This window comes from Terrapene carolina, unplaced genomic scaffold (assembly GCF_002925995.2).
Source record: "Terrapene carolina triunguis isolate 2854851 unplaced genomic scaffold, T_m_triunguis-2.0 Scaffold633, whole genome shotgun sequence".
Taxonomy (NCBI): Eukaryota; Metazoa; Chordata; order Testudines; family Emydidae; genus Terrapene; species Terrapene triunguis.
In genome coordinates, this window is record NW_020664984.1 from 3,201,185 (window position 1) to 3,212,909 (window position 11,725).

Here is an 11,725-nt window from a genome sequence, read left to right on the forward strand (position 1 = left end):
TACAGGCGGCCGAGGGCTGTGCTGATAACTAGTTCAGAAGGTTCCCAACCCCCCGACTGACTGTTGTACCACTAAGGCCTGGTCTGCACTACAGCGTTAGGTTGACATAAAGCAGGTTACACCGACTCAGCTATGTCAGCGTCTACGCTACAGCCTTGCTCCCAGCGACATAAGTGCCCTGCTACAATGGTTCTCAACCAGGGGCCCCCTGCAGGGCCGCGAGCAGGTTTCAGGGGGTCCCTCCAAGCAGGGCCAGCATTAGAGTTGCTGGGGCCCAGGGCAGAAAGCCGAAGCCCCACTGCCTGGGGCTGAAGCCCGGGTCCCTGAGCCCCGCCCCCTGGGGCTGAAGCCAAAGCCTGAGCAATGGAGCTTCGCGGGGGGCCCTGTGGTGTGTGGCTCCAGGCAATTCCCCTGCTTGCTGCCCCCTAACCCCGGCCTGTATGTGCAGAAAACCAGTTACTGTGGCACAGGTGGGCCGTGGAGTTTTTATATCATGAGGAGGGGGCCTCTCCCCTACTGCACGGCCACCATAACTCCACCTCCTGGAGAGCCACCGGGCTTCTGGCAGTGGAGTTAGGGCAACAGTGTCCCTCTAGACATTGCATTACTTACAGCTATTGGCTGTCATTCTTGTCAATCCCACAGCTCCCATGCTGGGCTGCTGCCCAGTCACCACTCCCAGCCTGACTGCCACCCAGGCTCCGGCTGCCCCCTGGGCTCCTGGCTCCCCGCTCTGTCCAGGTCCCTCAGGTCCCTGCCGGGAGCGCAGCAGCCGACTGGACTCCGGGTGTGGATCTCCCCATCAGGAGTCCGGCTGTCCCCCTCCCAGGCTCCCCGCCGGGAATGGGGCAGCTGCATCCGGCTTCTTGACTCCTGGCTCTGCCTGGATACTAGGCACGGATCTCGCCGCGGGGATCCTGGCTACCCCCCCCCCCCGCCCCAGGCTCTCAACTCCCCCCTGGAGCACAGATGCACCTGGTGGGGAGCTCTGCACCCAGAGTCCAGTCAGCGACTGTGCTACTCGTGGGGAAGCGGCACGTGGCGCTGAGAGCCCTGGCTCACACTCCCCCCACACTGCCCTCCTAAGTCAGGGACGTGCTCCTGGTGAGGACACCCCCCCCCACCACAGTAATTACTATGGTGGCTGCAAGTCAACCTAACCTAGGTTGACGTAAGTTTCTAGTGTAGACATGCCCTGTTTTGAGTAGGCCTTATTCAGGGTTAGCTTATTCCCTTAGTATCGCTTCTCCCTCTGGAGCAGAGACACTTCTCAGCTTTTCCATCACTACCGTAAAAGGTGGTTTGGACCCTGGGAGCAAGGGGCGTTCGCTCTCCTGCTGTGAGCTCCCCGGGGAGACCAGGGGCTGGTTGGCCCCACCTCGCTCTCTCCCAGTAGACTCTCGAGCCGTGGTGTCTGGACTGGAATTGTACAGCAGCCTGGCAAGGACATCTCTGACCCCCTGGCGTATAAAAGCTTTGCAGTAAAGACCCAGGTCTAGTCTGCCAGGAAGGGTTTGCCAGCGTAGTTCTACCGGCCAAACCCTCGGAATTGAAATGCCGCTTATATGGGGGGGCGGGGGGAATGCTCTTAGCACTATCGCTTATACCAGCCCTCCACCTCCATGTGCTGCCAAAAGCCTCTACGGCAGGGCTTTGGCTGGTGTAACTGGGGGTCCAGCTCCACCTCTGGTTCTAAGCTGAAGTGGTGCCTAGGCCTTGGGAAAGGCAGGGAGGAGTTTCAGGGCAACGCCTCCTTTGTGTGTTTTAAATAGTAAAATAGTCCACTTTAAATATCTCTGCAATGAATGGGGCACTTTACAACTCGGCTCCGGGTTCAAGCTCTCTGCAAACTCCAGGAGAGATCCCGGCAGGGTTTGCAAGCGCTTCCTCTTTCAAAGGGCTGCTTTGCAATTATTACAGCGAGAGAGAAGTCTGGGACCCTGCAGAACTGAGGGTTTTTTGTCCCACCTCAAGGGGAGGGGCCCCAGGCCCCCCCTGCCCCTTTGGAAGACACTGAGTTAAGTCCTGAACTGGGGTTGGGATCATCCACTCAACCGTCACTCCTCTCTAAGGAGATTTCAGCCAGGGCTATTCTGCACACCGTAAGACAGTTCCACAGAAGTATTGTCCCCACTTTACAACTGAGGGACTCAGGCTTGCTCAGAGTCACAAAGCTAGCTGGGGCCAGAACTGGAGAGAGAACCCAGGCGTCCTGCGGCCTAACCAGCCCTTGTTCCAACCATTGAACTGACCTCCTGCTCACTGTTCTCCACAGCCTGGGCTGGTCAGTAAGTGATTCTCCATGAGAAGGTTGGCTGAAATACGTTAGAGGAAGGGGGTTTTAGTTTTCAGCAAGTAAAACGTTCTCAGCTGGCCAAAAGGAAGCGCAGAAGTTTGAGAAAACGGAAACGATTCCCACAGAAGTTCCCGGTCAGTCAAAGCTGTTTGCCATCACAGCCGTTTCAGTGAGAGGATTTCAGTCAGCTTGACAGTCCGCTTGTCATCCAGTCACCTCCCTGCACCCCTCCACCCCATCCTCGGAGAGCTGCTCCCCACTCTAATGCATAGAGCTGATCTGGCTACAGGTGGCCTGTAATTGTTCCTGTGAGCTCAGAGCAGGGCCCACCTTCTGGCCTGTAGGCCCTACAATAAATAACAGATTCTGCTCCCAGGAGACAGACGGAGTCAGCTGTGTCTGATCTTTTATTGACGAATTACAAAACACGTTGATACAAAAAGCCAGATGCAATTCCCGTCGATATGTAAATAGATTCCCCCCGCACCAGGCTGCGCCAGAGATACAAACCAAGGAACAATTTAAAAAGTAGGGCTGCCCGGCCAGATGCTGCCCAGGCAGAGAGCCCTGGGCACGGAGTGAAGGAGAGGAGATGAGTCCCCCCATGGGGACCTAGAAGGAGTGTGTGTAGAAGACATCCACATTGGCAGTGTAGTCCAGGGGCAGCGCCTGCCCTATGTGCTTGGCCCCCAGGCTGGCTCCGCCCAGCGCTGACGAGTGCTTCAGCTTCAAGAGGGTGAACTTGGAGAAGAGGGTGTGCAGCTCCTGACGCTGGGCCTGGTTCAGGACTTTGAGGAACCCTGGAGGGGGACGGGGGAGAGTCAATTGGTCACGTTCCAATCGAGACAATCCAGCTGTTGCCGTTCAAAGGCAGGGGGTGGGCTGGACGCACGAAAGGGCGGGGACCCAAGAGCTGGGAGCCAGGACACGGCAGCAGACTCGGCATTTGCAGGGATGGGGGCACAGATGCTCAGTGACTCGCCCAAGGGCACCACTGGGAATAGGACCCGGATCCCTTCCACTCCTGCACCCTCACCCCAAGACCTCCCGCTCTGCCCGGTTTTCTGGCTCACCTTCTTTCATCATTTCCCAGCTGTTCCACACGGAGCCCACGCACAGGATCGGCAGCCCCAGCTCGCCGCGGAAGAGGCTCTAGGGGAAAGCAGAATTAGCGATTGCAACCCAAGCCCGCGCTGCTGAGAATCGGTGCAAAACGCCGCACAGCACAGACGGAGCAGGAGGCCCGAGGCAGGCAATATCTCCCAGGCGTGTTTCAGACCCAGGGGAGTCAGCCGCCCGGTGGTTACCTTGTCAATTTTTGGCAGCACAGCTACAATGTGTCGAGCCAAGACTTCCCCAGCCTTGTTGAAAATGTGACAGCACAGAGGGTCCCCCGCTTGGGCACCTGAGCAGGAGAAGAGAAGTAAATCAGGGTCCGTGGTGGCTACAGATGGGCATTGCCAGCCACAAGTGCAGGTTCCCTTCCTGCCACAAGGGGGCGTGATTCTGGTTCGAACACTGCTCGTCTTGCTCCCATCCATAAAGAGATTTACGAGGAACATTTTCACCCGGATAATTTAAAAGCGGCCAAAGGGATTTGGCTCGAACTCTCTAACCAAGGGGGCAGAGCACGTGCCTGGGAAACTTCAGCCCGAAGGGGAAGAGTCTCAAAGCTGAGTGACCTAGACCAAAAGGGGATTATAGAGGCGGTTAATTTACAGCCTGCACTGTATAGAGACCCAGGGCATGTCTACCCGTCCCCCACCGCTGTAGGGTTTTAGAGAAGATCCCAGTACACGGCCAGGAGAGCTGCTCCCCTCCGCGAGAGGCACGGCCGATGTCACCGGGAGACACTCTCCCACCAGAGCGCTGTCTAGCCCGGGGGTTAGGTCATATAACTGTGGCTCAGGGGGTGGACTTTTCACACCCGAGGTCAGTTTGCAATGCAGCCTATTCAGCCATGTCAGAGCTGCCCCAGGGAGCGTTATTGTAAATTGCATGGGAGGTTTACTGTCTTCTCGGCAGCCCCTGGCACAATGGGGCCCTGATCCTTGACTGACGTTACGACGCTACAAATAACCTGCCGTCTGACACAGAAACAGAACCCTTTCTAGAGAACTGTCTGCAGCTGCCCGAGGCAGGTCTTAAGCATCGTGGGAAGAGGGAGCCGGATCACAGCAGGATTCCGGGGCTGGATCGCGTGCTAGAAGCGAAGAGCTTGGAATCAGAAGAATTCTAGCCCCCTCACCAATTTCTTATTGAGGTGGAAGCAGGGTCCTCCAAAGGCAGATATTCTGCATTTGCTTTAGCACCTTCCATCTGATGATCTCAAACCCCACAGCAAGGTGGGGACATTATCACTAATCAGGGGCAACCGGAGACCCAGAAAGCCGCTTACTCAAATGAGAGAGCATGTGGCCAACTAGGCGTAGAACCGGTCTCCCAGGTGCTGTGCCCTCGCTCCCCCCACGCAATCAGCAGCATGGAAGAAGCCATGAAAATGACACTAGGTATCTGCACCATGGAGCTGAACAGGCACACGTCAGTTTCCCCATCAGCTTTTCTGTTCAGATGCCCTTTGCTGTACCCAGCACATGGGCTCGGGCAGCCTGGTAACATCCCAAGAGTTTAATGAGTCCCTTTAACCAGCCAGGAGTGTGCACTGCACACTAACAACCTGGAGTCGTAACAGGGAAGAGGCTCTTGCATCTCGAAAAGAAGAGCGGGGCGAAGTGGGGCTCCCGCTTGCAGATCCAAACTAGCCACCCCCCTTTCCATATTGAATTCGATCTATATTGCACTGTCTCAGGGTTCCATCCCACCCCCCACCCCCCGAGTATCTGAGCGCCCACCTCGTAAGAGCAGTGGCCAAGACCCTAGTGACTTAGAATCATAGACTATCAGGGTTGGAAGGGACCTCAGGAGGTCATCTAGTCCAACCCCCTGCTCAAAGCAGGACCAACCCTAACTAAGTCATCCCAGCCAGGGCTGCGACAAGCCAGGCCTTAAAAACCTCCATAGAATGACTTCATGGAGTCCCTGGCTCTTCTCCCTTGTCAGAGTCAAAACTCTGGCAGTCCGGGGTGTGACTGCAGGGCCATCTCTCGGGGACAGGGGGGTGACGTTTTGCTTTTGGAGGGACGGGCTGCGGCTAACCAGTTCTGTCTGGTTTAACAAAGTACCCAGAGCTCATCCTACCAGGGGCGTGCAAAAAAAACCCCAATCAGGAATTAGCAAGGGTTAGTGGAGCCATGGCAGGAAAGGGCCAGCCCCCTGGCCCCACGCACGGAAAGGAGCTGCCCGCCTCTGCACGTCCAGGGGAGTGGGTGAAGCTCATTGTATAACCTGGGGGGAAGATAACTCCCCGGAGATTGACGAGAAGGGGCGGGGCACAGCATCACACCTGCACTGAACACCCCTCCGGGAGCCCTGCTCATGGAGACGCAGTCGGCTCCCACGACTGCCAAGCGCGGAGCTAGAGTCGTATCACGGCCCCGCGGGATGCAGAGACTGTGTTAGCCCAGCCAGACCCATCTCCCAGCCGGTGCGGGACGGCCCCCCCATTGGGAGTTGAGTCCCACGCAATGGGGCCCCCCCAATACTTCCCTTGGGCAGGCTCCGAGTCTGATTCTTCTGATGTTCAGTCTGAGTTTCCCCCTCTCTCAGTGTCACCCCTTCTGCCCCCCAGGCAATGCTCCTCCTTCCTGGGGGTGAATGCTCTGCAGATGCTGCCCACGGTTTGGGTCCTCCGCTCCCACACGCTGCCTCCTCTTTGTGCTGGGAGCCAGCAGCACCAACCCACTCCCGAGCTAGTCCAGCCTTTTGAACAAGGTCCCGCCCAGGTCTCCCGTCAGGCTGTCTCTGCCCTACCACGTGCCCAGACACCCAGAATGGAGGATTAACCAAAACCACCCCAGACAAAGTCCCTCCAATACCCTCTGCTAGTTTTTGGCAGAATCCCGCGAACTTGGATTTCTCGAACGTCCGGTAGAGATGTGTCAGGAGGCCCATCCTGTCAGAGATCTGTGGGGACACAAGATACGCAGGGGAGATGCGTGTGCCTATAGCCGGAGCGCAGTCTGGAGCCACTCCTCCGCCTCCCCGCATGGAGGGACGGCCGTACCAAACCCGAGTGGCGCGGGGCTGCGTGGCCAGGATCGGGAGGAGCCACGCTAACCCCGGATGGGAATGAAGTGCTAAGCCGGTGGGGTGTGAGGCACCAGAGAGTGGCAAGGAAGGTCCCAGGGTAGTGGGTGAGGGGCTGGGACAAGTTGTTAGGGGCTATGGGATGAGTGGGGAGCGTTTGGGTGGAGGATGTTGGGAGTGAGTGGGGGGCGGTGGGAGATGTTGGGGTGAGTGGGGGGGCAGGGGATATGGGGGACTGTCAGGACAAGTGGGGGCTGATGGAGAGGGGGCATTCGGGGGTCTGTGTGTGGGGTGAGATGGAGAGGGGCATACGGGGCTCTCTGTGGGGGTGGGGGATGTATGGGGTAGGGGTGCTTTGCTGTCTAGTTATGGAAGGTGGGGGGGCACAGGGCCCCTGCGTGCTTTAACCCAGGTTTGGTCACTCCAGGGGACCAGGCTGTGTGCGTTCCCATGGGCGAGCATGCCCAGGAGAGAAGCCAGCGCATACCATGCTGCATGCCTCACAGCAGCGCCCTTCAGAAGGCTGTGGGGAAGCAGGAGACCAACAGCTATTACCCAGGGCCCTGATCACAAGAGGTGCCGAACACCCACGGAAGTGTCAGGCTCTCCGCCCCTCTGAGACGCCAGACCCAGCCTGGCCCCATCTCGAGCCGCGCCCTCTCGGCCAGGTACCTGGAAGTAATCGAACATGGCCTGCTTGACGTAGCCGATGTCGTGGGGCGGCACTTCCAGGTTGTCCAGGCAGTCGAACACAATCTTCACGGCCTGGTGCGCGATCCAGAAAGCTGCAGAACAGAGGCCGCAAGAGGCAGGCGGTTAGGCCTGGCTTCACCGACCCAGAGCTGAACGGCTGCCGGACCTGGATCCAGCACTGCCAATAATGGACTTGGTTACGGTGGAGAGGAAATACCCTTGCGAGGAGGCTGGAGGTACCCAGAAGCCACCAGTACAGAGCCAGGAAATTGAGCATTAACAGGCAACATTGACAAGAAACCCAAACCTCAGAAAGTAGGGAAAGTACCCAGGTAACCTTAACTCTGCCCCCTTCACACCACCAGCCTCCCATCTTCGCTCCTTTCAGAGCTACTCTAAGGGCTTATCTACATGGGGAAACTGACCAGGATAGTGGCAGCCCTTTAAATTCACACCTACCTTATTCCAGAATAGATTCCCCATGCAGACAAGCCCTAAGAAGTGTTATTTTCAGATCAAGAGCTTTAGGAAACCCACAGCAGCCCACTCGGACAGCTTTGCAGGCGGAGAATTGAAAACATGCCCCACGGTCTAGAACCGGTTTTAGGTCTCCACGGCAGAGACGCTAGCTCCATGTCTCACGACTTAGATCACGTGAAATTACAGGGCTCGATTCTGCAAGATGCAAAGAACTGCCGGCGACAGAACCCCACAGAATCCAGCGCGGCCATCCGCGGGCCGTTTGTCTGATTGGGTTTGTTTCCATGGCGCACAAAGGAGGCTGGGGCCAGCACAACCATGGAACGGCTACGCGGCGAACACAGTCGTTTGTGAGATCACCGACAAGAGGAAACCGTTACGGGTGGGAAAGGGAGCCTGAGTTTCTGGTTCTCTCTGGGCATCTCCATGGGGGGCAGAATGAAGGTGGTTCAGATCCCATACCTGCTAGTTTCCCTACATCCGAGTGCCTTGTAACTGTAACTCTGGCTTTCCTGCGTTATATATTATAACCGCGATGTTCCCATAAGAGCTTTTACCCTTCAATTCCTGATCTGCCACTGCTCCCCCAAAGGATAACGCTGCAGGCCAATACATTGCTCCAGGCCACCTCTCATCTGAGAGCCAGGGACTCCTGGCCCTGCTAGCCACTCGCTGAGAGACTTCCAGCCTCTCTGCGTCAGCTACCCACCCCGCTGGGCAAGGAACAGCCTCCCCAGGGCCCTGGCAGGCGATTAGCCCTCGAGAGGCCCGTTGGCTGAGGACTCGGTGAGGAGGGTGGGGTGAGAGACAGCCGCAGGCTCAGGAACAATCAGACACAGCTAGCCGCTGGCCCAGGCCCCCCTCCGCCCAGCCCCATCATCCCCAGAACTCCTCGGCCAGGAGACGCGCCCCGGGTCTTACCTGATCCCTCGTCTCCTATCATGTGACCCCACCCTCCACAGCTAACCTCCGACCCGTCGGGGTTGATGAGTTTGCAGTTGGAACCGGTTCCCGAGATCAGCACCACGCCACCTACAGGTGAGAGGGAAGGGCCAACAGGTGATCGGGGCCGGCCTTAAGGAAAAATGGCATGCTGGGCGAACTTGTATTTTGCCCCCCGCCCCGAGCTCTCCCCACCTCCCCGCTGCCTCTCCGGGCTCCCCACCCCCCCGATCACTCCTGCTGCCTCTCTCTCCCCTTCATTGCCCCAAGCTCCCTTCTGCAGGCTCGCATCCCTGGCCTGCTCTGCTCCTTGCCTCTTGACCACGGCACCCTGGGCAGCTGCCCACCCATGAGGCTGGCCCAGCCACAGCCGAGCCCAGTAATCCTAGCTGGGTCACTCTCCCCACAGCCCCACCTCTCCCAGCCGTCCCACGAACCCCTGCTCCCGAGGTTTCCCTAGTCAGCGTGCAGGGAGGTGTCCCCCACCCCTGGAGCCTGGCCAGGGCCACGTGAGCCAGTCGTTCCCTCTTTCGACGCTATTCCGCACACAGCAAGCGACTCCAGCAAGGAGCACGCGGGCCTGATCGCTGGGCTTCCCTTGCGGCCGGACTGGTTCTACCCCGTGCTCCCACAAGTACTGGCGAGACCACGAGGGCTCCCCCTAGTGGTGGTACTGCCAACCGTTCCTGTGGCCCTGCCCCTGGGGGCTCTTCAGTCTTTGTAGGAATCAGGCGCTCATCAGGCAGCGTGACCTGACGCTGGCAAGCTACGGCTTCAGAGGGCTCTGCCCCAGGACAGGTTGGCTGGCCCCAGGCCCTTAGCGGGGCAGACCACCCAGTTTACAGGGCCACACTCCCCCTCGCACATCAGCGGCGCCTCACTCCTCTAGCGTCCCCCCCTAGAATCCCCGTCGGAGCCCCTTGGGGCAGAAGGCCGGGGCTCAGACCCCCCCCAGGGCAGCTTCCCACGCCACCACCCAAGCCTCGGAAACAAAGCGGCTCCAAATGGGAGGCAGATAATAGTGTCCGTTTCCCCGTGGCTTCCCCCAGTCACCAACCCCAGCAGGACCCAGCACTCAGCACCCTCCTTCCCCCAGCCGCGCCCCCAGCCGGGCGAGCGTGGTCCTTGCCGTGGTCGGTAGCTGTGGCCATCGCCCCGATGGCGTCCGTGGTGATGTAGTAGTTCTCGCTCAGCTGCGGGAAGCGGGTCTGCAGTTGCTCGATGAGCTTCTTGAGGGCTTCTTTCTGCTCCCCCCCGCTCAGAGACAGCCCCTGCGCCCAGACACGCCGCGTGAGTCCGACAAACCAGAGCTGTGTGCCCCTCCCGCCCCAGCACTGGGCAGCCCGGGCCCCCTCCGCCCCAGCCCAGCCCAAGCTGTGGCTCCTGCAGCTCCTAGCCTGCCGGGCCTCGTGTTGAGCATACAGCGTTTCCCACGTTGTTCTGCATCTCGTTCCTCAGACCCGCCCGCCATTCGCTTCGGTTCTCCCCTGCTCTCTTACCCGGCAGCACTGGGGAGCGGCTGACACCCTCCAGAGGGAAAAGGACACCCCAAGGACTCAGTCTGAGACAGGGCACCAATCTCCTGCCTGTGCTTTAGCCATAGGACCAGCCTCCCTCCCCTGCCCCGCCTTCCCTCCCCTCTGATCTGACTGCGCCCCTGAGCAGCCCACGGCGCAGAGCCGGCAGGGGTGGCGCCGACGCACGGGTAACTCACCAGCGAGCGGAGGGGAACCTGCGGGTTGGCACCTGCCTTCCCTTTGGCCTCGCTGACCATCTCGTTGATCCTTTCCAGGCATTTGTCCGAGCCGACCAGCTAGCCGGGGAGGGGGGAGGACAACAAACGTTTCTCATTAAACCCTTCCGCGTGCTGGGGACAAGCTGCTCCCGTGCGAACCCCACCCCCAGGACTGGGACTAACATGCAGACTAGAGCCAGGCATCCCCCCTTTCCTGCCCAGAAGTGCTTGGCTCAGCGATCTCGGGGGGGGGGGGGGGGTTCCACACCCATCACCATAGCAGGCCACACTAGGAGCCTAGTGTGGATGCAGCTTATACCAGCCAAACTGTGCTTGCGCTGGGATCGCTTATTCCAGGCCGACCCCAACGTCCCCCCGTTATACTGGCAAAAGCACGGGTGTGCTGGCGTAGCTCCATCTACACTGGGGGCTTTTGCCAGCCCAGCTCTGTCAGTCGGGGTCCCGCCTGTCCACACCCCTGTGCCGGCAGAGTCTGTAGCGTAGCCCCGGTCCAAGGGCAGCCGCTGAGTCTGAATCCAGAGCTCAAACATCTCAACGGGTTGATGTCTTGGGGTTGGGCCCATTCTGAAGACGGGGACCCCAGCATCAGAACGGAGATCTGGACTTCGGACACCTCCAAGCAGCCCGGGGGCTTGGGTTTTAGCCCCCCCCCCCCTCAGTGGGGCGTCAGGCCGAGGACCAAGGGCGCGATGTTAGTCCGCCTAACTGGTTCTATGAGTCTGCGCTCCCCATCCGGCTGTAACTCAACCAGCGCAGCAGGGGTTAAACGCACGGGCTCTCTGCTGGCCTAGTGGGGGCCAACTGGCTTCTTCCCAGAGCTTGGAAATTAGAGGTAACAAAGTGACCACAAGAAGTGCACCCTGGGTAATGGCATGCAAATTAATCCCCCTGGCTATCACCAATCACCCCCAGCACATCCTCCCCTTCCCCCCGCCCAGTAACAACATCCCAGATCCCACTAGCCCCAGCTGCACCTGCCACATCCTGCGTGATCCTTACCCAATGGTTCGTGCAGGGCCCGTCGGTCTCTGCCAGGATCTTGCCATCTTCGGATATCAGCACCACCTTGGAGTGGGTCCCCCCTCTAAGGAATCAAGGGCACACACATGTCAGTTCAGTGCACTATGGGCTCATGCCACCCCCCTCCGGCAAGGCTGGGTGAGCAGCCGCTCCAGAGTCCGAGTTCTAGGAAAGGCCCCACCCGGACTCCTGAAATTCAGAGCCATGATTCCCCATGGATGGCGGAGCAGAACTAGCGCTCAGGTACTTCAGCCACCGAGTTTGAAGGCAGTTCTGCTTATGCCTAGACGACATGGTGGACGCAAGACACCCGTCCTGTCTACACTGGCTCTTCCTTCATGCATCTGAAAGTAGAAGGCAGCTTGGGTGAAAGTGATCATGAAATCATAGAG

General features: G+C 58.9%; 1 protein-coding gene across 1 annotated transcript; it reads right to left on the minus strand.

Annotated features, from left to right (window-relative positions):
* Nucleotides 1-2,695: 2,695 nt before the first annotated feature.
* Nucleotides 2,696-11,390, minus strand: NAGK (N-acetylglucosamine kinase). Its single transcript, XM_026659554.2, has 9 exons — nt 11,313-11,390; nt 10,272-10,370; nt 9,687-9,828; nt 8,537-8,647; nt 7,115-7,227; nt 6,232-6,319; nt 3,604-3,701; nt 3,370-3,448; nt 2,696-3,096 (listed from the first exon to the last, which is right to left on the minus strand). Exons 2-9 carry the CDS (start codon nt 10,329-10,331, stop codon nt 2,909-2,911), a joined length of 879 nt encoding a protein of 292 aa, XP_026515339.1. The 5' UTR covers nt 10,332-10,370; nt 11,313-11,390; the 3' UTR covers nt 2,696-2,908.
* Between the last annotated feature and the right edge of the window lie 335 nt (nt 11,391-11,725).

Excerpts from the sequence above, each read along its gene's own strand:
- NAGK (XM_026659554.2), bottom strand. The coding sequence starts at position 10,331 with ATGGTCAGCGAGGCCAAAGGGAAGGCAGGTGCCAACCCGCAGGTTCCC. Across the intron at positions 9,829-10,271 it reads AGGTTCCCCTCCGCTCGCTG|GGGCTGTCTCTGAGCGGGGG; the intron begins GTGAGTTACCCG and ends GTCTGGGCGCAG. Across the intron at positions 6,320-7,114 it reads CCATGTTCGATTACTTCCAG|ATCTCTGACAGGATGGGCCT; the intron begins GTACCTGGCCGA and ends GTGTCCCCACAG.